We start from the raw sequence: 22515 nt of genomic DNA on the forward strand, positions 1-22515 counted from the left end.
CCCGGGATCATCCGAACTATTCGCGTTGCTCTTCTCAGTCGAGCTGCTTGAACGATTCACCACCAAAAGCGCTCTCTATTACATCGATCCCACTAGCATCTCGTACACACCGCAACCATGCCGTACTCCCCCAAAGTAGGCGACTCGCTAGACTCGCTAGATACGCCGTCTATGATTGTGGACTTGGACCTCATGGAAGCCAACCTGGATAAACTCATGAAACAACTCCTCCCCACTGGCGTCAACATCCGCCCACATCTCAAGACCACGAAATCCGCTATCCTCGCGAAGAAGATGGTTAAAGCGGGCGCAAAAGGAGGATGTGTAGCGAAACTCTCCGAAGCAGAAGTCATGTGCGAAAAAGGCTTCACAGACCTCCTAATAACCTGCGAGATAATCGGCCTCGCGAAGGTGGCGCGGTTAGTGGAACTAGTCAAGAAGTACAAAGACGTGCGGATAGTCGTCGACAGCATAGAAGGCGCAAGCGCTATCGAGCAAGCGCTATCAGAAAGCGGCTTCGAAGGCACCGTGATGACGCTCATCGATCTCGATGTGGGATTACACCGCACGGGTGTGCAACCTGGTCAGCCAGCCTCGGACCTAGCAAGTTTCGTCGCCAGCTCAAAGCATCTCAAACTCATCGGCGTACAAGGGTACGAGGGACATTTGCAACACATCCACGGTCTTGAAGAGCGCAAGAGCCAATGTCTGGAGAGCATGAAGATCCTCACCTCCACTGCCGATGCGCTGAGAAAAGAAGGTTACGCGATTGATGTGGTGACGACTGGTGGGACGGGCACAGCGGAGTTTTGCGTCACGGTCCCTGGGATCACGGAAGTTCAGCCGGGTTCTTTCCTCTTCATGGATACGGATTATCGCAATGCTGTTGGTTCGACGAACTATGCGCAGAGTCTGACTATCTTGTCGACGGTTCTCAGCAAGCAGGGCCCGAACATCATTACCATTGACGCGGGGCTCAAGTCGTTGACGACGGATTCTGGACTGGCGGAGTGCAAGACGCCGGGGTATAGGTATGGCGTTCTGGGAGATGAGCATGGTAGTCTTGCTTGGGACGAAGGCAAGGGTAAAGAATTGAAGATAGGTGATAGGGTCGAGATGGTGCCTAGTCATATTGATCCAACGGTGAATTTACACAACATGTACTATGCGTATCGGAAGGGCATCATCGAGGAGATTTGGCCTGTAGACAGTAGAGGGTGTGTGCAATAGCGTTTGGGATGTTACAAAATCAAATTGGTAATCGCGTCTAACAGATTATGTACACCTTCTTCACACAAGCCCTTACTTTTACAGCCCCTACTATACATATTTCCATCTCAAATGAGATCCAGTAGATTCGCTTGTAGATCCTTCACTGGAACATCGGCAAGGGGATCTTTGCCGGTAAACGACGCAGCCGCTCGGTCTGACCTGCTCATCTTTGTAATATCGTAGTGTTCACCGCCCATCTTGGGATGACGCTTGTCTTTGTACGCGTTAAACTTGTCGTTCCAGTGCCATGGGTCTTTATCCGCTTGTTTCGCATTGCCTGTGTTCTCGACATTGTCCAGACCCCTCTTCCGCTTGCCGTTGCCTGTTGGCGGCGGAGAGACATGCTTCTCACCTGTGGCCTTCGGGTTTGCATTCTCTTTATCGGCGTCGTCGTCTTCTAGAATTGTGACTGGGTTTTCCACAGAGCTTCCAGCGAAGTCTTTAGCCGCCCTTTCAGCCTCGAGCTTCTCAGAAAACGTTGACCCAGTCATGATCTTCTCGACCTCTCCGTTGGTGTGCGCGAAGTCATCATCGACGTCACCGACCTTTGCCAGTTTATCGAGGCGGAGTTTCGTTGCAAAGATTCCCTTCTCGGGGTCGAGGTTGCCCTTCTTGAAGTAGTTGACGGCTTCCTTGCGCCATGAAACGCACTGCCCTTCGATGCCGAAAGCAGGGAGATCATGCGATAGCTCTAGATAATACGCAATGACGATTGCCAAGTCAAGGAAGCGGGAATCTGGCTTGAGCTCGCCTGATGCTTCGATAGCCGCGAGCACGGCGAGGAGTGCGCAGCCCATTAAGCCGATCATTTCGCAGGTTGTGTCGCCGTCTTCGTTATTGATGAGCGCGGTGATGTGCTCGTTTTCATTCAGCCACAGTCCCACTGCGCTGATGACAGACCACATCTTCTCGATCCGGTCCTTTTTAGCATGGAAGCCTTGATTGAACTCGACCATCTTTGCGCTGTTAGCTTACAGCTGTCATGCACAGCTAACCATTGCACTTACCATATTTTCCATAATCTCCTGCATTCCCCATCCTTGCCAGTCTGTATACAAATTCATCTCAAAAGCGTCTGGGTCGCAGTACTTCGCTTTCCTTCCTAGTAGATCCGCCTTGAGCCATGCATCCCACAACATGACCCATTTGTGCTCTGGGTGTTTACTCGCCGCTGCTTTAAAGAGGCCGTCTTTTCTGAATTGATCGTCGATGGGCTTGTAGAGCTTTTTGAAGATCTCGGATTTAGATGAAATGAAGGCGTCCGGGTCCAATGTCCAGTTCAGATAATTCCGGCCTTCAATGTCGAAGAAAGGATGCGGTATGCAAACATAGTCGTAAGGTGCCGGATCGGCGGACTTGCCCGTGCTGCTGTTCTGCTTATTTTTCTTCTGCTTGTCGTTCTTGTTGGGGCGCACCGACTCGAAAGCGGAATCCGAGCTCTCGCTGCCCGAATCTTCTAGGAAGACGCCGGAATCGCGCGCGGTCTTCTGTTTCTTCGCTGGGGGCATTTTCACGTGGGATATAGGACGGGACAGGTGCTCAATGATATGTATTTGATGGGAATAGATAGTTAATCGATGATCTTGATGGATTGGAGGTGTGGGTTGATGAGGTTCATCCGGGTGTTCGTGGAATCATGACATCAAGGGGCTTCGTCATCGCTCCAGGACCCCTGAACAACGCGAACCTCTCACGATCGCACGTGAATGGCGCTTTTGTGGTTTCGCGACGCGTCTGGCGAAACAACGTTCTCCGCATCTTGGAGATTCTGATGAACTCCATGAAGCTCGCCGCCTTTTATGACATTGCAGTGTCCACTTGGGAAGAAAGATGGTAGAAGTGATGGCAGAGGGTATACATGCAGCGGGGTGCGACGGACGGACGCGTCGAGGGAAGCTTGTGCCCCAACCAGCTAGCGCAACACCACAACCGCGACCATCCATGGATCTCGGCTCGCACTATGTACTTTCCAACGAACCAGCACGACCTCTCTTCGCCCTACAACCCCATCACATCTCCGAAGAGTATTGCCGAGAATGTCATCTCATACAAGGAGAACACCAAACACCCAGGAGCCTACATATTCGTCAGATCTTCCAATCTGCTTCTTATATCATGCTGTAGTCTGCAGACCTGTCTAATTCTTTGTTTCCAACAAACGCTGCTGCATCTCGGACGCGGGTTTGGGCTGTTGCGGAAGAAGCGCCTGATGTCCTTTTACGAGCAAGTCGCGAATGCCCTCCTCTCGCGCATCGGCGTCTGTCTCAATGATGCGATCCCAGAGGCCGCACGGTCACTTACAGCTCAGGTATTCAAAACGCGCGGAGGGTACCGACTGTTCGTGACCTCATACAATGATCACGGACGTTGACGATATCGAAACAGACCTTGGTGTTGGTTGCCCAAGTCGTTGGATACCAATGGTTACGATATAGTCCTTGTTGTGATCGAGTTGCAGATGCATCTGTTGATCGTTCGGCCGCTCATCGCGTCATACGACGGCCTATGGAACTGAGATGTATACCGGCTTTCACGTACTTGCAGGTAGGAGCGACTCTTCCCAAGAGTCCCAGACGCCAGCATGTCTCGAGATCTCTGTATGCGTGCAAGTATGCGCATGGGAGACGGAACGGCGCAGGTTGTGTATGGAAGTAGTGACTGGGACTTCATCGTGGCGTATTCTGCCCTTACTCTGCAGCCTACAACAGCGCAGAAGCAAGGAACCGAGAACTTGCTACAGCGATGTAGACTTCTAGGTTCTCTGTTGTTACACTGGTCGTTCTTATAGCGTTTTGTTGTAGTAGGTACGCACGATGCTTAAGCTGCGTGAGACGTGCCACGGATGAACTACGTCGAAGAGAAGGCAGATGCTTGGATGAGAGACTACGGCTTTTCCATGCCTACCGCTCAGTGCACAGCGGCCTGGGTTCTTTCCCGATACTAACTGTGTCTTTTGTTCGCGGTAATGCCTTGTACTTGTGTAGGCCCTGTTACAACCAGCTAGTGGATCAGAACTATGTATGTTACTCCCAGCTTAATTGTTCTGCCACATATCGGCCTGCACATGAAGCCAAAACGCATTGGACTGTCAACCAAAAAATATGTCAGCTGACTTCGATCTCCAAAAACATGAGCATACATAGCGAGCCTACCACATTAGTAACAGCACACAGCCAGAATGCCGGCAAAAAATTTGCCCCCTGGCAGGATCGAACTGCCGACCTCGGGATATCTGCTCTGTCGAACAGTCATATGTGTAGATATGAGACCCACGTGATAACCAACTACACCAAGGAGGCTTTGTTCTTCTCATTTGGCCCAATTGGGCCGGTGATATTTCACCGCTCACCGCTCACCGCTCACCGGTCGCTCCTGCCGTTGTTGCGCTCGCTCCTTCCTCCGTTGACCCAAACATCCCTGTCATTTCACCCTCCACCGACCCAAACATCCCTACCACCCCACCCTTCCCATCCATCCTATGCTACCAAAAAGACTGGGCACACATTTGAGTACATAACCCAGAAGTCTACATTGCCTTAAAATCTTGCGAAATGGTTGTTCTCATCTTGATATAGTCTGCAGAGCACCTGTTGATTTACACCTTGTACGAGGCACTCCGACTCTCCGACCTCGGCCTATCTTATCATGCACGCTAAAATTTTGGGCAGTTGCGTCACGCCCAACAGTCACGATTGACGCATCTGATGAGGCACTGGAGTTTGTTTTCCTGAAATTTGCAAATGATCATGGCTTCACGAATGGCTTCGCAGCGCGTGTGCGCTACATTGCGCGCATCTCGCATCAACTACGTCCCCGCGCGGTTCGCTTCCGCAGCCTCTGCGGTTAGGGGGTCCAGTCTACCACAGGACGTGAAGGACGCCATAGCCGTGAGTACCAACCGATACATGCTCTACAGCGCCCTCCATAATGACACTCTATAGCGCGACTCCACACTACCTACACCCGACCCGCCCTCATCCTCCAAGACAGCCGGCCTCGTCAACCAGCAATTACCGTACATGGTCCCGACCTATGTGCGCCCACCACCGATGTTCGAGAAGGGAGAGGGGTGCTGGATGTGGGATATCGAGAACAGGAAGTACCTCGACTTCACAGCTGGTATTGCCGTCAATGCGCTGGGGCACTGCGACCCTGGCGTAGCGCAGGTCATTGGAGAACAGGTACGTTCGTCACCACTACATCGATTGCGGCCCACTGACTCCCTCCCAGGCCAAGCAACTTATGCACACCTCGAACCTCTACCACAACCCGCACACAGGCCTGCTATCGAAGCAGCTGATCCAGCTCACGCACGCGACCGGAGGCTTCGCCAGCGCCACTCGTACATTCATATGCAACAGTGGTTCCGAGGCCAACGAGGCCGCCATTAAGTTCGCGCGCAAGGTCGGAAAGTCAATGTCACCAGACAAGGAGAAGCACGAATTCGTTTCGTTCCACAACTCATTCCACGGCCGGACCATGGGCAGTTTGAGCGCGACACCGAACCCCAAGTACCAGACACCCTTCTCGCCAATGGTGCCCGGTTTCAAGTACGGCACATTCAACGATGTGGAGGCAGTCAACGACCTGGTCACCGACGCGACGTGCGGTGTCATCGTGGAGCCAATCCAGGGAGAGGGCGGCGTGAACGTTGCGACACCCGAGTTCCTTCTCGCGCTTCGAAAGAGGTGCACAGAAGTCGGTGCCGTCTTGATCTTCGACGAGATACAGTGCGGTCTAGGCCGGACAGGTACCTTCTGGGCACACGGCGGCTACCCCAAGGAATGCCATCCCGACATTGTAACCACGGCAAAAGCACTCGGCAACGGATTCCCCATCGGCGCGACTATCGTCAACGACTTCGTCTGTGACAACATCAAGACTGGTGACCACGGCACCACCTTTGGCGGCAACCCCCTCGGATCCCGCGTCGCTTCATACATCCTGTCTCGTCTCTCATCGCCAGAGATTCTCGACTCGATACCCGCCAAGGAGCAGGCATTTCGCAAGCACTTCGACGCTCTCCGACAGCGCTTCTCCAGCCAGATCAAGGAGGTCAGAGGCAAGGGTCTGATCTTGGGTCTTCAGCTCGATGTTGATCCTACGCCCATCGTTACTGCTGCTCGTGAGAGGGGCCTGTTGATCATCACTTGCGGTACAAACACGCTCAGATTTGTTCCCCCACTCGTGATCACCGAAGCGGAGATCGAGGAGGGTATGCAGATCCTAGGACAGGCGATGGAGAGCGTATGGGTCAAGCATGAGGATGTTGAGGGCACAGACGGTCAGCAGGAAATGCGGTAATGCATACCCTGTTTAGCATGGCGTTCATCGGCGTTGTAGACAGGTAGCATTGTACAAATTTCACCAAAAAGTCAAGGCATTAGAAGGACGATGGCAGCTTGTATGAACGAATTGTATATTGTCATACACTGATTACTTTTAGAGTACTGAAGCAAGACTGAGCAAGGCCGAAGCCAGGTCTGACGGGTATAGTACATGCAAAGTAACTTCCAAACCTAGTGTCGGGGAAGTCTGTCGGGCGAGCCCGTCGTTTGTTGTAAAGGTAGCTATGAAAAATGTGCCATGATGTAACTCCAGAACTGCATGAATCAAAACTTTCGTGTCTCAACCGCTGCCAAAGATGCTGGCGACTAGTTGGGACGATGCTGCACCGGCAGCATTCAAGCCGCCATTTTGAGCAGGTCCTCGCACCGGTAAACCAGTACCTGGCGTAGAAGGCGCAGTCGTGCTGTTGGTACCACTCGCATCCTCGTTCTCGTTCTTCTTCGCACTCTTCAAAGTCTTCGCCTTCTTCTGCGGTCCATCCTTAGTCTTCTTATCTCCGCCTCCATACCGATGGTACTTGTGCCGATTCGGTCGCCCAAAGACCTGCTGTGGTGTCTGCAATAGCGCAAAGCTGGATAAGCCCTCGCCCTCGTCATCACCCACAGGCAGGATCTGAGCATTCTGGATGATCTCGATGATGCCGGCGTCGTCCTCAAGCTCTTTCGCTTCTTGATGGTCAGCACGAGACATTTTCTTCGCGCGATTGAAGATTGCATGCTCGATTGTGTTCTCGAGAACTAGAGTCTCGACGAGCACTTCTTTTGTTTGTCCAATGCGATGGGCTCGTTTGATGGCTTGCGCTTCGATGTTCGGTCTGTTGATCGGGTTTACAATGAGTACGACGCTCGCCGCGTTAAGGTTCAGCCCAAGGGCTCCGCACGCGACATCGATGAGCAAGACTCGCACATCTGGATCTTCGTTGAAGAGTCGTACGTATTCGGATCGCAGTGCGTTTTTCAGGGTTCTCGCATAGATTCGATGGTTGACGTACATCATCTCGAGACATTGGGCGATGTAGAACGCGGCGTTGTCACCATCGTAGAAGATGATGATCTTCTCTTTCTCCTGGTGTTGCATCACCTTGTCCAACAGATATGTAAGTTTGGCCGATGTGGTGCCAATGCAGCGTGTGTTCCGAAGATCGGAATCTGCGGGAAGGTCCGCTGTCTCGTCTGCGAAGGTAAGTTTTCGCTTCTTCGTGCGAACGGGTGATGCGAGGTCCGGGGTATCTTTGACGCCATTCGCATCGTTGGATCCTGTTGATTTCTTAGGAGAAGCTTTACCCGCGATGGCTGATGTCCGACGACTGGTCGGTGGCTGTTGACCCTTTACCAGCGAAGTAGGCACTCCTGTCCTCTGCAGCGGCAAGCCATTGACTGTGCCTCCGCTTGACTCCTTGAGCTTACCCTCTTCCTCTGCCATCGCAATGACCTTTGCTTTTGCTGCATATCCAACAGCATCCAGCCCGACCGTTGGATCTGAAGACCGGATGTTGCTATCAACGTGGAGTTGGCCCTCGATGAGCTGCGTAACACCAACCACGATGGGCTCCGCCGGGTGAACAAGTGCAAAAGCCTCGCGCGCCGCTTCTGGCCAACTGTTGACAGCCATACCCACTTCATGAGATGTACTCAATGCAATCCAGTCAGCGGAAGCCGTAAGCTTCGACACGACTTGGCTGCTCTCCAAGAGGGATTGTGCGTCATCGAGCGAGCAATTCTTGTCCTCATTCGAAAGGTACTTACTGCTCGTTTCAAGCGTCGAGACTACATCTGAGAGGCTAAAACCTGTCCACGTAAAGTTGGACTGCCGTAAATTTCTGATGAGACTGTGACGGGCTTTCACGCTATTCTTGTGAAATAGGTAGTCGACATCGGTCCGCTCGCTCGTGATAGCGTTTGCTCGCAGAACTTGAATGAAGAGATTGGCCGTCATCTTATCGAACCAACATGGCTTGAGGTAAACGGTTCTGTGTCGCATCGGCGGTAAGACAATGTCCTTCTCAACATCCTCTGGGCGCGTCTTCACAACTAGTCCTTCCAATGCTCGGACGAAGCATGAAGAAAACCCGGAATAAGTCTTTCTGTACTGGTGCTCGTGGCGATAAACGTATTCATCCCAATCGAGCTTACCTTCGGAATTCTCACACCATGGTCGAACCATAAGGAAATGTGAAGCAAGCATACCCAACGCTTTAGCAGCTTTGGCATTCTCTGGATCATTGTTGAACGTCTTTCTCTTTTCAATGGCAAGTTCGCGCTGCAGTACCGGGTCGGTCTCCGGATCGACGGTGGACATGTCTACCTCCACACCGACCAAACTTTTCGCAGGTGCTTTGAGCCAGCGTCAGCGTATGTACACATGTCGGAATTTGCATGACTTACTTCCTGATACGACCCAGCGTCTCTCCGCTTGTATCTGCTTAGCGACAAGTACAGCATTCGAGACAGAGCTCGAAAACAAATGTCCTTCATCGATAATAATACGTAGCCAGTGTATCTTCTTCAGCGGCGATTCGTACACTCTATCAGTGTCGACACAACAGCAATCTGGAATGCGAGTTGCTCCAATGTAAGAACAGTTGCAAACGCGAGAGGGTCCAGAACCCATACGTCGCCCTTGTTCATCCTGACCGTCTTGGATCTCTTGTTCGAAGCGGTTGCGAGTGAACAGAACCACGTCAAACTTCATGAGTTCAGTGGGAGCAGGTAGGTCGCTTCGAAAGTCCATGGTCTCGTCGGTTGGATGGGTTATCTTCGTTTTGCCGGCGCGCTTGGGCACCGAGTCAACGACGAGAATCCTGAGGCCGCCCGGAAGGACGTGCTTTTGTATTTCTGACTGCCATTGGTGGAGTAAGTTTGGCGGTACGACAATGATGGTGGCGGATGAGAGCACCAATTGACGTGTTGGTGGTATTCGGGTATTCCTATTCATGCGTGGAATATCTGGTGGTATTTCGTAGAATGGAACATCTCGATCCAGCGCATCTTTGATGCTCTTCATATCTCCAGCCCCATTCGCCTCAGACTGCTCGAGGAAGGATTTCATCGGGATTGAATGTCGGCCAGCGGAAGAGATCGCCATGTCTGCCAACGATCCGGGTCGCTTGCGAAGAGGAGGTAATGGTCGGTATGCGGCTGGAACTATGGGAAGATGGCCCTTACTTGCCAATATAACGGCCAAGCAAATTACCGTTTTCCCCAGGCCCATGGTCTCTGCCAGAATACCACCCCGGTTCATTTCGTAGTAGCGCGGCTCTTGTAGAAACGATCCATCTCGAGGCCCGAAGTAGAACTTCTTGCCATCGGGCGAGGTACGAACCTCCAATCTTGGATCAAGCTGCAGCTGTGGCGAAGCTTCCCGTTGCAGCATCAAGCTCGCCGACCGTGTCTGATACGCGTACAATCTTGTTTTGAGCCCCGGTAGAGCCTGTTCGCCATGCTCCGACCACTCTGAGACTGCCGCAGAATCTAGTACGTCTTGTACGGCGGCACGTGTATAGCGACACTTGATCCTCCCCACGTCGGGCGCAGGTGATGGTAGCTTGTTGAAAAGGTAGTATAGCGAGAAAGGTTCTACATCAGCCCAGGGATCAAAGTAACGCGTCTCATCAGGATTTGAGTCTCCATTCCAAGCGCTCGGTGAGATGTCAATTTGTTGGAGCAGTGTCCGCAGAGCGTTCTTCAAGCTCTTGCTGTTACGGTCAATCGTACGACGAGCCCAGTCTTCTGGCAAAAGATAGACGCGAAGAAGGCCGTGGTGAGACGCATTACCAGGCGTTCCTCTACGCGCGAATATCCGAATCCATTGAGCTTCAAGCAGTCGTGATGCTTCAATGCCGATGCTGGCCTTGATCTCGTCGGGAAGCTCTTGTTGTAGTAACTCGACCCAAGCACCACTCGATGATGAGATTGAGCTAAATTCGAATGTGTGCTTGAAGTGAAGGCAGCCAAGTGCGACGTAGCGATCCATATTCTGTGCACCAGTCTCAACACACTCCACGTTTTCGGGAGCTAACAAGAATCCTGGGGTGGCAGGCGTAGATGATCCGGTAGCAGCAGAGGCTCGCGCTGAAGATGAAGATATGGATATAGCATCGTCACGGTCGTTCATTTGCTGATCAGTTGAATTGTCCATGTTCTTGCGTGCGGCTCGATGATCATAGCTGCTGCTAGTCGCGCCACATGACGTGGGCGACGTGATTGTTGTAAGCCCGACCATCATAAGCGTTCGTTGTCATCAAATCCAGTGGGTACGATCGTACAGCCCGAGCACTGCGGGACAGAAGTTTGAGTCGATAATGGTAGGTGGTTGCAGGTGAGACGGGGGGCGACTGCCTAGATGCCAAGTAAATGACCTTCGCGTTCCGCGCTAACCCAAAGTATTAGCGCGTCCCTCCAGTATCGCGTCCTGACTTCTTCAGTCCGGGCAATGTTCAGATTGTACCGAATGCACAATGTTGTGCCTATCTCGGTGGTTCCTTTCGATAGCTGTAGAACGACAGGGATGCAGATGCGTTATATCCGGTGGTAAACATCTCTACGCGTGACGCGACCGTAATTAATCTGCTATATTGCAGACTGGGGTCACGTAATGCGAAGTTGCGGTCACATATAAAAAGACCCAGGGACTGAATCGAGTCGCAGTCTTGCATATTTGGGCTTCAGGTTCTTCTTCGCGATGTTGTCGTTCTTCGCTCAAATCTTGTTGGTAGCATCGGGCGCACTCGCTGCGCCGGTTGAGAATGCGCAGAGCGCCGCAGCAACTGTAGGCAAAATACGTGGCGTTCGAGACCCAATTTACCATCTATACTTGCAAGCAAGCACTAAGAATGGTATGCTGATTTCCTTCTCTTGACATTCGGCTTTACTACTTCTCCAGAAACTTGTTAGTAACACGTGTAGCATCGATCCCTGTGCTGGGACCCGAAACCGCGGCTGACGAATTTACCATCGGCGGCACCATTCAATCGAAAAAGACAAGCCAGTATCTGAACATTGCGACCGCATCGACAAGCTACAAGCCGTTGGTATGGGGAGCCATTGGGGAGACTACGGCGTGGGGATTGGAGGGCGATACTATCATTACTGTGCAGAGCAGTAGCTATGGACGACGTAAGTACTCAGGAAGGAGGCATGTTCGGCTCATTGTCGGCGGTGCTAACATGCGGTCTAGAGCTGAACTTCCTCGTATGCAAATCGGCTGAAGCGAGCTACTACGATTTGTACTTGCAGACGGGGAGCGATACGCCGAGTGGAAGGACATGCAGCAATTATCAGACGATCCATCTACCGTGCCTGTGTTAAGAGGTTACGAATGACGGCCGATGGCTGTGTATGCAAGTTGCTAGGTATGACAACCGCGCCGTAGAAAACTATGGAGTTAATGGAAAGTTTGTCAAGGCTCGGTTCAATCAGTAATCAAGGATGCTGAGCTGGTTCATGCAGGTGTGGTGTAGTGAACATCCGCAGGCAGACAGCGAAATCGAGAGAGCGTGGCCGCGGCAGTGTTAGCCCTATCCGGAATAGCGTCTTTGGTGCCGCACGATGCCCGCAGGTGGCCGGGACATCTGGATCCACCGATGATTAGTGACGTATCGACCTCGTTAACTCCGAACAGCGAAGCTCTTTCGATGATGATTAATGGGACATGTGGGGAAGACACGTTAAGATATCACGATCCCCTCTTCCTTCCACCAAACATCGATCAATTGAAGCACACGAACAATCATGTCATACAGCAGAGTAGGAGTCGTCACCGGCGCGAACAAGGTACCTACACACGACCACAGCCTCTTCGGGAGTACCAAACTAACATTGACAGGGCATCGGACGCGCCATCGTGCAGCAGCTCGCCCTGCAATACCCCAAGTCGCCGCTCAACAACGGACCCTTTCTGATTTATCTGACGGCTCGCGACCAGGGCAGAGGAGAAGCTGCCGTTAAGGATTTGGAGCAAGATGCGGCATTGAAGCAGGCCAAGGCATTGAAGGCCGACGGTGGCCTCTCTGAGATCAAGTTCCATCTGCTTGACATCACAAGCAGTAGCAGCATCAAGACTCTTGCGGACCACTTGAAGCAAGCGCATGGGGACGGCATTGACTTTGTCATCAACAACGCTGGTATCGCGTTGGACGGCTTCAGTAAGTATCTCCTTCCAATGTACAATCCGCCGTCCCTAACATAATCAGATGCCGACCTGGTCAAAACAACCCTCGACTGCAACTACTACAAGACGCTCGAGGCGTGCCACACCTTCCTCCCCCTCCTCAAGCCCACCGGTCGTATCGTGAACCTCGGCAGCATGGCTGGCAAGCTCAACAAATACTCCGAAGAAGTTCGCAACCGCTTCCTCGCTTCCAAGACCGAAGAAGATGTCACAAGCATCATGAAGGACTTTGTTGCTGCTGTCGAGGCTGGCAAGGAGAAGGACGCTGGCTTCCCTAGTGCTGGATATGCCGTGAGCAAGGCAGGCTTGATTGGAGGTGCAAGAGCGCTGGCCAGGCAGGAGAAGGAAAAGGGAAGCAAGGTCTTGATCAATACCTGCTGCCCAGGCTATGTCAACACGGACATGACGAAGGGTAAGCAAGCGTTTCCCTGTATGCGCGACACGCGAGAGATGTACTGACTCTATACTTCAAATCTAGGTAACGGAACGAGGACTGTAGAGGAAGGCGCCCAGACCCCCGTAATGCTTGCGATCCACGACATCCAGAACAAGACTGGTACTTTCTGGCAGTACGAGAAGGAGATCGACTGGGTTGGTTAGGAGTACAAAGAACAGAAAGAAATAAACCATCACCATTAGTCTCAACTGGGGTCTCATTCGTGCTTGTGGCTGATGAGTTACGCGCTTATATGCAGACAGCGCAGGTCAGGAACCTCCCCCAACTACAGGTTCTGCGCCACCAGTAACGCCCGTTCACATACGCAACCTGGTAATATAAGTCTCACATATGACTGAAAGGCAAGATCTCACATCCGCCCCCACGCATCACATATCACACCGCATGGTAGGCGCCTAATCTGTTTCACATATATACTACGTCTATGCAAACGAGTTCTCCATATCAAGAAGATTTACTTGCCTATTAAGCCGTCTTGAAGCTGGAAAAGCGAAATCCATCCGGCAAGCAACCTCTCCAATATGTACTTGGCTACTGTTACGTTTTTCTCAGTCCTCACAACCTCGATCTCTGCGGCACCTACTAGACCGCAGCCTCCCATCTGCGGCACCATCTATCTACAAAGCGGCAAGACCCAAGTCATCTATGGTGAAGCTTGTTATGGCATCACGGGCAAAGCGTTATCAGCAACGGTGTATGAGAAGTGCGGATGCAACTTTTCGCAGTAAGTCTTGTCGCATAGAAGACATCGTGAAGTAGATTGGGCTAACGGGAGTGCAGGTGGGATACATGCGATGCGGGAAAGTTGAAGGAGGGAAGTATCACTGGAGTGCCGATTAAGGAGGCAAAGGGGTATTGGTGTAATTTGCATTAGGATGAAGCGTGTGGTACAGAGAGTGGATACCTTTCTTCAATCGTACTGTCTCGGTGGATTCGTAGCTTTGATGTACAGGATTCTCATACCCATAGGCCTGATTGCATACTGCATCTCTTGTGTAGTATCATGACCACGAAACTGGAATACTGCAACCACCCCCAGCGTTCGGGCCAACGCAGAGATTTAACCCCCAAAACACCAACTCCTTCGCAATTTCTCATATCGTGTCAGATCTGATTCTCGAAGCCAATGAATGTTCCCGTCCACATTCAACAAGCTGTGCATCTAGCGGCTGGTGTCTTCGTTACTGAGGATATGGGAGAGTGACGACCATTGTTTCTGGAGCTGCTCAAGCTTTTCCTGAGCGTCGTTGTTTTTCTGGGCCTTCTCTTTCTCGATCGCCAGTTCGATTACCAGCTGCTCATTTGTGCGCTTTTGTGCATTCAATGCGCGGAAATCTTCACGCCACCAGCGCGAGTACTTGTCATGGTTGCTCTTTACCTCAGCCAGCTGACTCTTAGTTGTGTCCAGCTCGGTCTCGGTCGCATCCAGTTTATAGTTGGCCGCGATCAGCGCGTCCTTAGTTCTCTCAAGGCTTTCCTTGGTTTGTTCATATTCTTGCAGCATATCCTCGAACATGGTGTGCAACTTTGTCTGTGCGCTATGGGAAGTATGGAGCTGTTGCTTCTATGGAGTCACGTCAGTCATCTCACTCGGCGGTCATTGTTCTCGTAGGAATGCGTACCGTTACTCGCAGGCGATCGACTGGCGTAGTCGCAATCCGGCTTTGAGCGGTGCCGGAGACGTCATCTCGGGTTTGTTTCATTCGTGCCATATTGGTATCGTGAAGTCGTATCAGGTCTCTGTGAGATAGCTCGATTTGCAACGTAGTCGTAGGAGTATGAGGCTGAAGATTCAGATGCGGAAGAGAATCGTGTTATATTGTGCTTGGGTAGCACTAGACAGGTAAAGCTGGCTGCCGCCTGAGGAAACGCAGGTGAAGGCGGCGACAACACACCGCAGGTCACTGGTTGGACGTGCGCTGGGTGCCGAGAGGACGGGTCGGTCAAGTGAAGGTGAAGGTGATCCGACATGTCGTAGATTGACGTAGCGATGAGAGATCACAGTCTACAGATGTATGGCACACGTCGAACAAGACGCGCACATAATCTGTTACAGACTTCCGATTTACATCACGAGATCAAGACGCGAATACAGAAACACCAATGCAGTGTGTGTTAGAGACGATCATTAGGGTCCTTAGCAACGTGATGCTTCCAAAGGTCAACGCGAAGGCGGACGGATCGCAGTGTGGAAATCCTTCGCAAGCCAGATGTAACGGCAGATCTGATTATGTAGGCGTATAGTTTGTTGTCTACCTGGCCAGTACTTGCAACAAAGCGGCACGTCTGTGCTTAAAGCATTGCGACAAGATCGTGGTGGTGACAGGAAGTCCGTACGAGAAGGCCGATCGAGTGCCCAGGTGTCTGGGGCGCGCTAGCCTTATTAGCACCTTCCCACTGCCACAGAAACTCACGATGCCTCAAGCCCGTCACAGCGCTCGTCCATCTGGAATGCCTTCGCATCATACGCGAGAATTCATTGCATCGCCCATGGCCAGTATTGCGAGTCGCCGGGACTATAGCCGAAGGACTGTCAGAGGGCGAGTCATGGCGGATGACGCTGCGGGGAAAGAATTCGTCAGGCACCTGGTGGATATTGTTCTCCGCATCAGCATCTTGAGCCCAGGCTATTCCAAGCAGCAGGTACTTGCATGCAGCAGCATGGCTGGCTCATCCAATGATAGTATACTAAGATGATGCGGGCTGGTTCTGATGTGGTAGTGTTCTAGATACATATACCAGGTTTGGCCTTCACGCGTCGCGTTATTGCTTTTGCGAGCCTTTCGTTGCGCATACACCTGAAACCCTTATATCGACGTACAACTTATACATAGATCATGGGCAATCACGCGCTGATTTATGGCGCTTCTGGAATCTCAGGATGGGCGATCGTTAATGCCATCTTGAATGGATATCCTTCCAAAGATGCCTTCTCTCGAGTCACAGCTATGGTTAATCGGCCACTCACACGGGAGATGGCTCTCTGGCCTGACGACCCAAGACTTCAAATCGTGTCTGGTGTCGATCTAGTCAAAGGTACACAAGAAGAGCTGGAGAAGCAGATCAAAGAAAAGGTCAAAGATGTTGAAACCGTGACGCAAGTGTACTTCTATTGTAAGTAACAACGTTCAGGAGAAATCGCAGGGTCTGACATGACGAAGCATATAAGCAGATCGACGAACCCGAGGCCGAGTGCAAGACCAATGAGGCGATGTTGGAGCGCGCCGTGACTGCGATCGATCATCTGTCCTCCAAGCTATCATACGTACTGCTTCCGACGGGAACCAAGATCTACGGTTGCCAGATGTTGGATAAGTTCCCATTCGCAAACGACCTACCACTCAAGGAGACACTGCCACCCATCCCGGAACCATACCTTTCCCAGCTTTTCTACTACAACCAGATCGACTGCTTGAAACGCATCTCCAAAGGAAAGAACTGGAGCTGGTGCGAAGTTCGGCCAGACAACATCATTGGTTTCGTACCAAACAACAACGCGTATTGCCTTGCGCAAACACTGGCATTGTACCTCTCGCTATATCGATCTGTTGAGGGCGAAGGCGCAAAGTGCCCATTTCCTGGTACTGAGAAGTCGTGGGTGAACAAGTACAATGAATCCCCACAAGACATGGTTGCGCACTTTTCCATCCACGCTTCTTTAAACCCGGAGAAGACCGCATCGCAGAGCTTCAATGTGGGTGGTCAAGAGGATAGCTGGAGCGGCAAGTGGCCGGTAATTTGCGATTACTTCGGTCTGAAGGGCACTGGTCCTGAAGAGGGCTCACCACAGCCGGGCGCGTACATTGACGCGCACAAGAAGGAGTGGGAAGAGCTAGAGAAGAAGCACAATCTTAAGAAGGGAAGCGTCGATAGCGATATCACGCATCCCGGATTCCAGGTATGTCGGATATTTGGTTGCGTCGTGTACGCGTGCAGTAGCTGACCAGTATTAGTACTTCATCATGACGATGTTCGACTTCGACCGCCAGATGAGCATGGAAGCTTCGCACAAGGTGGGATACACGGAGGAGATTGGAACGAAGGAAACGTGGACGACTGCGTTCGATCGCATGAGGAAAGCGAAAGTGATACCCTGATGTCGTGAAGGAAACCTTGGAAGAGCGTGCTGTGAGTGTTTAGGGGATCTTAAGGGTCCGGCAGGTGGGCCCTTCCACTCGTGGCTGCCCGGGCCCCCGCGCCATCCCCATTGGCGAACACAACTTGGAGTTTCAATATATTCCTGTTTGATATGCGCGACTCTCAGCCAAAGTCTCACTGCTTATAATTAGCGCAAGGTCGGTCAATTGCTAGAGCTATGACGCTAGCCGTCGGTCTCAGCTGGACTCCTGTTTGCTGCGCCCCCACAATGCCATTGAAGCAGCACCATCTAGGCGACTGATGAACAGTCTCGATATCATCCGATGCTCCCATCTGCGGGAGGTCCGCGGAACAAGCTGGTTCTGAAGGGCCTGGGCGTAGTGGCCTTTTTCTGCATAGGTGCGTCGCGTCAGCGTTCCAAGGTTTCGGGCGCGTTAGACTCAACTCCAGTTGTCGCATTGGCACTCCAAGATGCTGCCCATGTTTGACACCTGAGTCTTCATTGTATGGTGCTAACATCTCCATAGTAATCCTGCTGCTGATGTCAAGCTTCCCCCACAAACGACCGGGCGCGAACCTCAACCTCCCACTACGCATACTTCCGCTCGGCGACTCGATAACTTGGGGTGGCCAGCCGGGTGCAGACAACGGCACAGATGGGTACCGCGCACAGCTGATCCACGCGCTTATACGTGCGCGCTACGCGTCGGTGAACTTTGTCGGCACGCAGCGCTCTGGGCTCATGCCCAACAATGACAACGAAGGGCATCCAGGGGCCACAATCAGCGAGCTTCAGAGCCTGATGAAAGCTGGACTACAGATGCGACCGAATGTCGTCTTGTTACATATCGGCACGAACGATATGGCTCGTCCTGAAAGCCCAGAAGAGAAGTGGGCAGATGCGCCGAAGCGTTTGGCAGCGCTGTTAGACGACGTGCTGGACATGTGCCCGGACGCTGCGGTGCTGGTTGCGAAGATCATACAGGGAGCCGATATGCAGGCACAGGAAAACATCAAGAGGTTCAATGATGCCGTGCCTGCGGTTGCGAAGAAGAAGCTTGATCAGGGCTTCAAGGTTGCGGTTGTTGACCACAGCGTCGTCCTGCCCGAGGAGTTAGTTGACGGGCTACATCCGTGGGTGTTCCGGTTACTTGTGGCGTAGAACCACGTTCGCTAATCGAATCAGGTCCTATTCCGGATACTTTCACATGGGAAACATCTGGTTCGATGCTATCAAAGCTGCCAGTGGCCTAGGGGTCATAACACCGCCCGTCGCACCACAAGAAACATGACCCGCGCGTGTCGCACCCGTTCATAGCCAACTAGTTGTCAAAACTACCACATCGAGCTTCACGACACACAATCTCCCCTGAAAGTGGTGACGACGCAGACTACCTCTCAGGTTGCACGGATATCTCACATGCGAGCTTGATACCTAGGTACCCACGAAGCAGTCAAGATTGTCAGACCGAGCACAACAGAAGAACGAGTGCGTGTGGCACTGTGACCACGCTATAGGCGACCACGTCCGGACCAGTCTTCGTCGATACAATGCAATTCGTCTTGCTTACTGTGCCACGCTCACGATTCAAGCCTGATCATGCCATTGCCATGCGCGAGTCGCATGCATCGGCCATACGCTCATTCGCTAGCCTCGACTGTGGAAACCTGCGCGGGGTCAACATGCGGGCAGGCGGGGCGCCCACGCTGCATCACGCTAAAGCATATCCAACCCCAAGCATGGAAGTTTACCCTTCTCACAGAAGGCGTGATCACTTTTTGCATGTCGGCAACGTCTGCAAAGACGCCTCAGTGGAATGACAGATGCTGTGGAACACAACAATCTGGTTTCTAGTGCCTCGCGGTTAGTCGGCTAGAATTGTCAGACGCTTTTGGCAAGTCTTCTTGACAGCTCTGCATATATGGCGTCGGATATGCTTTGGCGAGCTGCTGCCGCTATGGCAGCGACGGATGACTACGCGTTGTAGTGCATGTAGCGTCATGGTCACAGGGATCGGTCGGCTTTGGTATATCTCAATCGTCGTGCGGTTCTTGCCTTGTTCAGCCTTACTTCATTTGTGTCAGCTTGGTTGTTGCTTTCTGTTCTTTCCGACTTTTTGTTAGAAAAACGACTGAGTAGAGAGCGAACCTTACCATGGGTTTTGTAGACGAGGATCGCGTCCGTCTAATTGCGATCTGGGCACCCGCTGCAGTACGTCTTTCAGCTCTCCTCTTGACATTGATCTGACAAGTCCAGTTCGTCGCATACGTAGTCTTGACGGCAATCTACAACCTCACACTTCATCCTCTTGCCAGATATCCTGGCCCGCTGTTATGGCGCATCTCGCCCATTCCCTCGATAATCTCACTGTTACGCGGCCGCATCGCCTTTGACTACAAGGTCCACCACGACAAATACGGGCCCGTAGTGCGCGTCATGCCCAATGAGCTCTCCTTCAACACAGCAAAAGCATGGGACGATATCTACGGACATCGGGTCGGGCTTGCGAACATGGACAAAGATCCTATCCACGTCGGTGCTGTAGAAGCGATTCCAGGCGCGACAAATTTGACCATGGCTCCTGATATCCACCATGCAAGGCAGAGGAGAGCGCTAGCTCATGCGTTCAGCAAGCAAGCTTTGCTTGAACAGCAGTACATCTTGAAGGGATATGTGAACCTATTTGTGGACAGGCTGAGGGAAAAGGCGCACAAGGGTGAAGCGGCGAACATGGTTTCATGGTTCAACTTCTGCACCTTCGACATCATTGGCGATCTCAGTTTTGGCGAGCCATTTGGATGTCTACGCGAAGGTACACATCACCCTAATAAGCGTTGTCGCGAGATGCACTCCAGACCCGTACTGACAGAAATTCTCAGGCGAAGGCTCTGAATCTGCGAATTGGGTCGTTCTCATCTATGAAGCCATCAAATCCGGCGCAATCGAACAAGCAACTCGCCGCTTTGCTAAACCCGGGTCGCTCGCGCAGAAATTCCTCATGTGGTGCATACCCACTATTGTCCGTGAACGCCGTTTCCGCCATTTGAGAAACTCGACCGAGAAGACAGTCAAGAGACTGAACCAGAAAGACAACGATCACCGCGACTTCATCTGGTACATTCTGAAACAACGAGAGAAGAAGAACGAGGTCAGCGACGACGAGGTGATCATGAACGCAGCTTTGTTCATCGTGGCGGGCAGTGAAACTACTGCAACAGAGCTCTGTGGACTGACGAACTATCTTCTGAGAAACCCGGTCATCTTCAAGAAGTTGAAAGACGAGTTGAGAAGCGCGGTCAAGACTGAAGAGGACATCAACATGGACGTCTTGGGCAGCCTACCATACATGAACGCTTGCATCGAGGAGGGCCTTCGCATCTTCCCTCCAGTACCCGTTGGTCTCTTGCGCACAGTACCCAAAGGCGGTTCACTAATCGACCGCCACCCCGTACCCGAGAACACCTCAGTCTGCGTCAGTTCCTGGGGCGCATCACACTCAGCTGCCAACTTTGCGCAACCGGACACTTTCATCCCCGAACGCTTCCTCGATACACCAGAGTCTAAAGCACAATTTGCTGGCGACGCCAAGAAAGCGGCGCAACCGTTCTCGACTGGACCAAGAGGGTGCATTGGCAGGAATCTGACGTATGTCGAGTTGAGGCTGATTCTGGGTGCGTTTTTGTGGAACTTTGATGTTGAGTTTGCGGATGGGGCGCCGCTTTGGGATCCGAAGGATGAGTTCAAGGGGCTGAAGGCGTATAATACTTGGGAGAAGAGTCCGTTGATGGTTAAGTTGACGGATGTGAGGAAGACGCCTGCCTAGAGGGTTTGGCATGCGGCAGCGCAGTGATTTAGAGCGGCATATATAAATTCTATATCTGATGAGGGATGTAATTTTTGCTGTATGGCTCGATGCATGTACCTGCTGCTTACCCTGCACCTGCCTGATCACTCATGCACTTGAAAATCTCGGGAGTTCTCGAATCATCACACCCACGTGACCTCGTGATAGCGCGACGCGGGGCTGCCCAGGTGGGTTAGCTCCGAATCTCCTACGTCAGCGTCCACAATCGCCGGCAGCTTGACATCAACAGTCACCACCGATGCACAGACACCCCATTTCTCTACTTGCAAAACAATCACCGACCTCTGCTAAACTCATTTACCGAGCCATACCGCGACTGCGCATTTCGACTGCACAGCACAGCCTTCTTCCACGCACCTTCCACACCTGTGCACCACTCTGCGCAGCCTACAACATGCCGCAAGATCCAAAGATCGTCAAAGTAGAGGCAAGTTCAAAGCGTACGATATAAATGTGAAATATGTACTGACTGCGTACCTCTACAGCCACTTCCTGCCAGCGAGGCAAAGTGGATCGAGTTCCAGAAGATCTCATGGCAGGATCAAACTGGTAAAGATCGCGTATGGGAAGCCGCGGCGCGCAAGACTCGAGGCAAGGCAGGCGTCGACGCCGTCGCCATCACCACAATCATTCGCCACCCCTCGCGCCCCCCTTCCACCATCATCATCCTGCAGTACCGCCCACCCGTCAATGCCGTCTGCGTCGAGCTGCCCGCCGGTCTAGTCGACGAGAAGGAAACACCTAGCGAGGCCAGCGTACGAGAGCTACACGAGGAGACTGGATACAAGGGTAAGCTAGCTTTCATCAGCCCGACTATCGTCTCCGATCCTGGTCTAAGCACCGCGAATATGCAATTGGCCATGGTTGAAGTCAACTTGAAGGAAGGCGACGCGGAGCCCGAGCAGGCGCTGGATGATGGCGAGTTCATCGAGAGGGTCGTGGTGCCAATCGACGAGCTGTACGACCGCTTGGTCAAGTACGATCAAGAGGGCAAGACAGTAGATGCGAGGCTTTGGCATTGGGCTGCGGGATGGAATGCCGCGAAGACGATGTTGTGATAGAGCCTGCCTGGGCCTGGGCGCAGTCCCGTCACCAACTCCATCGATGACTTCCTCGTGGCGCGATTTTATGTGCAGGTAAACGATCCCCTCAAGCGCGTCATCAGCGGTCTGACCTTCGAGGCTTCATGATCACATCAAGGCGCGGTATTGCCACGGGGCTGGTAACTTGCTCACAGAACACGCCGCTTGTGGGTAAGATCAAACGAACACCCAATATTCGAGACCACTTGGCACCCGTGATCAA

General features: G+C 52.3%; 10 protein-coding genes and 1 non-coding gene across 11 annotated transcripts; 7 read left to right on the plus strand and 4 right to left on the minus strand.

Annotated features, from left to right (window-relative positions):
- Positions 1 to 117: 117 nt before the first annotated feature.
- J4E88_007900 (uncharacterized protein) lies at positions 118 to 1230 on the plus strand (the record flags this gene model as incomplete). The annotated part of the gene is made up of 1 exon (XM_049401515.1): positions 118 to 1230. The coding sequence occupies one exon, from the start codon at positions 118 to 120 to the stop codon at positions 1228 to 1230; it is 1113 nt and encodes a 370-aa protein (XP_049252588.1).
- Positions 1231 to 1337: 107 nt separating this feature from the next.
- J4E88_007901 (uncharacterized protein) lies at positions 1338 to 2780 on the minus strand (the record flags this gene model as incomplete). The annotated part of the gene is made up of 2 exons (XM_049401516.1): positions 1338 to 2228; positions 2280 to 2780. The coding sequence occupies 2 exons, from the start codon at positions 2778 to 2780 to the stop codon at positions 1338 to 1340; spliced, it is 1392 nt and encodes a 463-aa protein (XP_049252589.1).
- A 1686-nt stretch (positions 2781 to 4466) lies between these two features.
- Positions 4467 to 4571, minus strand: J4E88_007902. The gene has a single exon. It is a non-coding gene; the product is annotated as a tRNA-Met (tRNA).
- Positions 4572 to 5012: 441 nt separating this feature from the next.
- Positions 5013 to 6576, plus strand: ARG8 (acetylornithine aminotransferase; the record flags this gene model as incomplete). Its single annotated transcript, XM_049401517.1, has 3 exons — positions 5013 to 5159; positions 5214 to 5453; positions 5503 to 6576. 3 exons carry the CDS (start codon positions 5013 to 5015, stop codon positions 6574 to 6576), a joined length of 1461 nt encoding a protein of 486 aa, XP_049252590.1.
- A 324-nt stretch (positions 6577 to 6900) lies between these two features.
- On the minus strand, positions 6901 to 10758 carry J4E88_007904 (uncharacterized protein; the record flags this gene model as incomplete). The annotated part of the gene is made up of 3 exons (XM_049401518.1): positions 6901 to 8941; positions 9006 to 9039; positions 9234 to 10758. The coding sequence occupies 3 exons, from the start codon at positions 10756 to 10758 to the stop codon at positions 6901 to 6903; spliced, it is 3600 nt and encodes a 1199-aa protein (XP_049252591.1).
- A 543-nt stretch (positions 10759 to 11301) lies between these two features.
- On the plus strand, positions 11302 to 13389 carry J4E88_007905 (uncharacterized protein; the record flags this gene model as incomplete). The annotated part of the gene is made up of 6 exons (XM_049401519.1): positions 11302 to 11455; positions 11526 to 11735; positions 12370 to 12392; positions 12445 to 12763; positions 12812 to 13201; positions 13268 to 13389. 6 exons carry the CDS (start codon positions 11302 to 11304, stop codon positions 13387 to 13389), a joined length of 1218 nt encoding a protein of 405 aa, XP_049252592.1.
- Positions 13390 to 14408: 1019 nt separating this feature from the next.
- On the minus strand, positions 14409 to 14958 carry J4E88_007906 (uncharacterized protein; the record flags this gene model as incomplete). The annotated part of the gene is made up of 2 exons (XM_049401520.1): positions 14409 to 14784; positions 14837 to 14958. 2 exons carry the CDS (start codon positions 14956 to 14958, stop codon positions 14409 to 14411), a joined length of 498 nt encoding a protein of 165 aa, XP_049252593.1.
- Positions 14959 to 16083: 1125 nt separating this feature from the next.
- Positions 16084 to 17343, plus strand: J4E88_007907 (uncharacterized protein; the record flags this gene model as incomplete). Its single annotated transcript, XM_049401521.1, has 3 exons — positions 16084 to 16360; positions 16408 to 17144; positions 17200 to 17343. The coding sequence occupies 3 exons, from the start codon at positions 16084 to 16086 to the stop codon at positions 17341 to 17343; spliced, it is 1158 nt and encodes a 385-aa protein (XP_049252594.1).
- Positions 17344 to 17667: 324 nt separating this feature from the next.
- J4E88_007908 (uncharacterized protein) lies at positions 17668 to 18636 on the plus strand (the record flags this gene model as incomplete). Its single annotated transcript, XM_049401522.1, has 3 exons — positions 17668 to 17686; positions 17872 to 18478; positions 18531 to 18636. 3 exons carry the CDS (start codon positions 17668 to 17670, stop codon positions 18634 to 18636), a joined length of 732 nt encoding a protein of 243 aa, XP_049252595.1.
- An 863-nt stretch (positions 18637 to 19499) lies between these two features.
- Positions 19500 to 21168, plus strand: J4E88_007909 (uncharacterized protein; the record flags this gene model as incomplete). The annotated part of the gene is made up of 3 exons (XM_049401523.1): positions 19500 to 19556; positions 19602 to 20157; positions 20225 to 21168. 3 exons carry the CDS (start codon positions 19500 to 19502, stop codon positions 21166 to 21168), a joined length of 1557 nt encoding a protein of 518 aa, XP_049252596.1.
- Positions 21169 to 21604: 436 nt separating this feature from the next.
- On the plus strand, positions 21605 to 22268 carry J4E88_007910 (uncharacterized protein; the record flags this gene model as incomplete). Its single annotated transcript, XM_049401524.1, has 2 exons — positions 21605 to 21637; positions 21696 to 22268. 2 exons carry the CDS (start codon positions 21605 to 21607, stop codon positions 22266 to 22268), a joined length of 606 nt encoding a protein of 201 aa, XP_049252597.1.
- Positions 22269 to 22515: the final 247 nt, after the last annotated feature.

The sequence above is a fragment of the Alternaria novae-zelandiae genome (genome assembly GCF_023758075.1).
Source record: "Alternaria novae-zelandiae strain BMP 2774 chromosome Unknown scaffold_17, whole genome shotgun sequence".
NCBI lineage: Eukaryota > Fungi > Ascomycota > Dothideomycetes > Pleosporales > Pleosporaceae > Alternaria > Alternaria novae-zelandiae.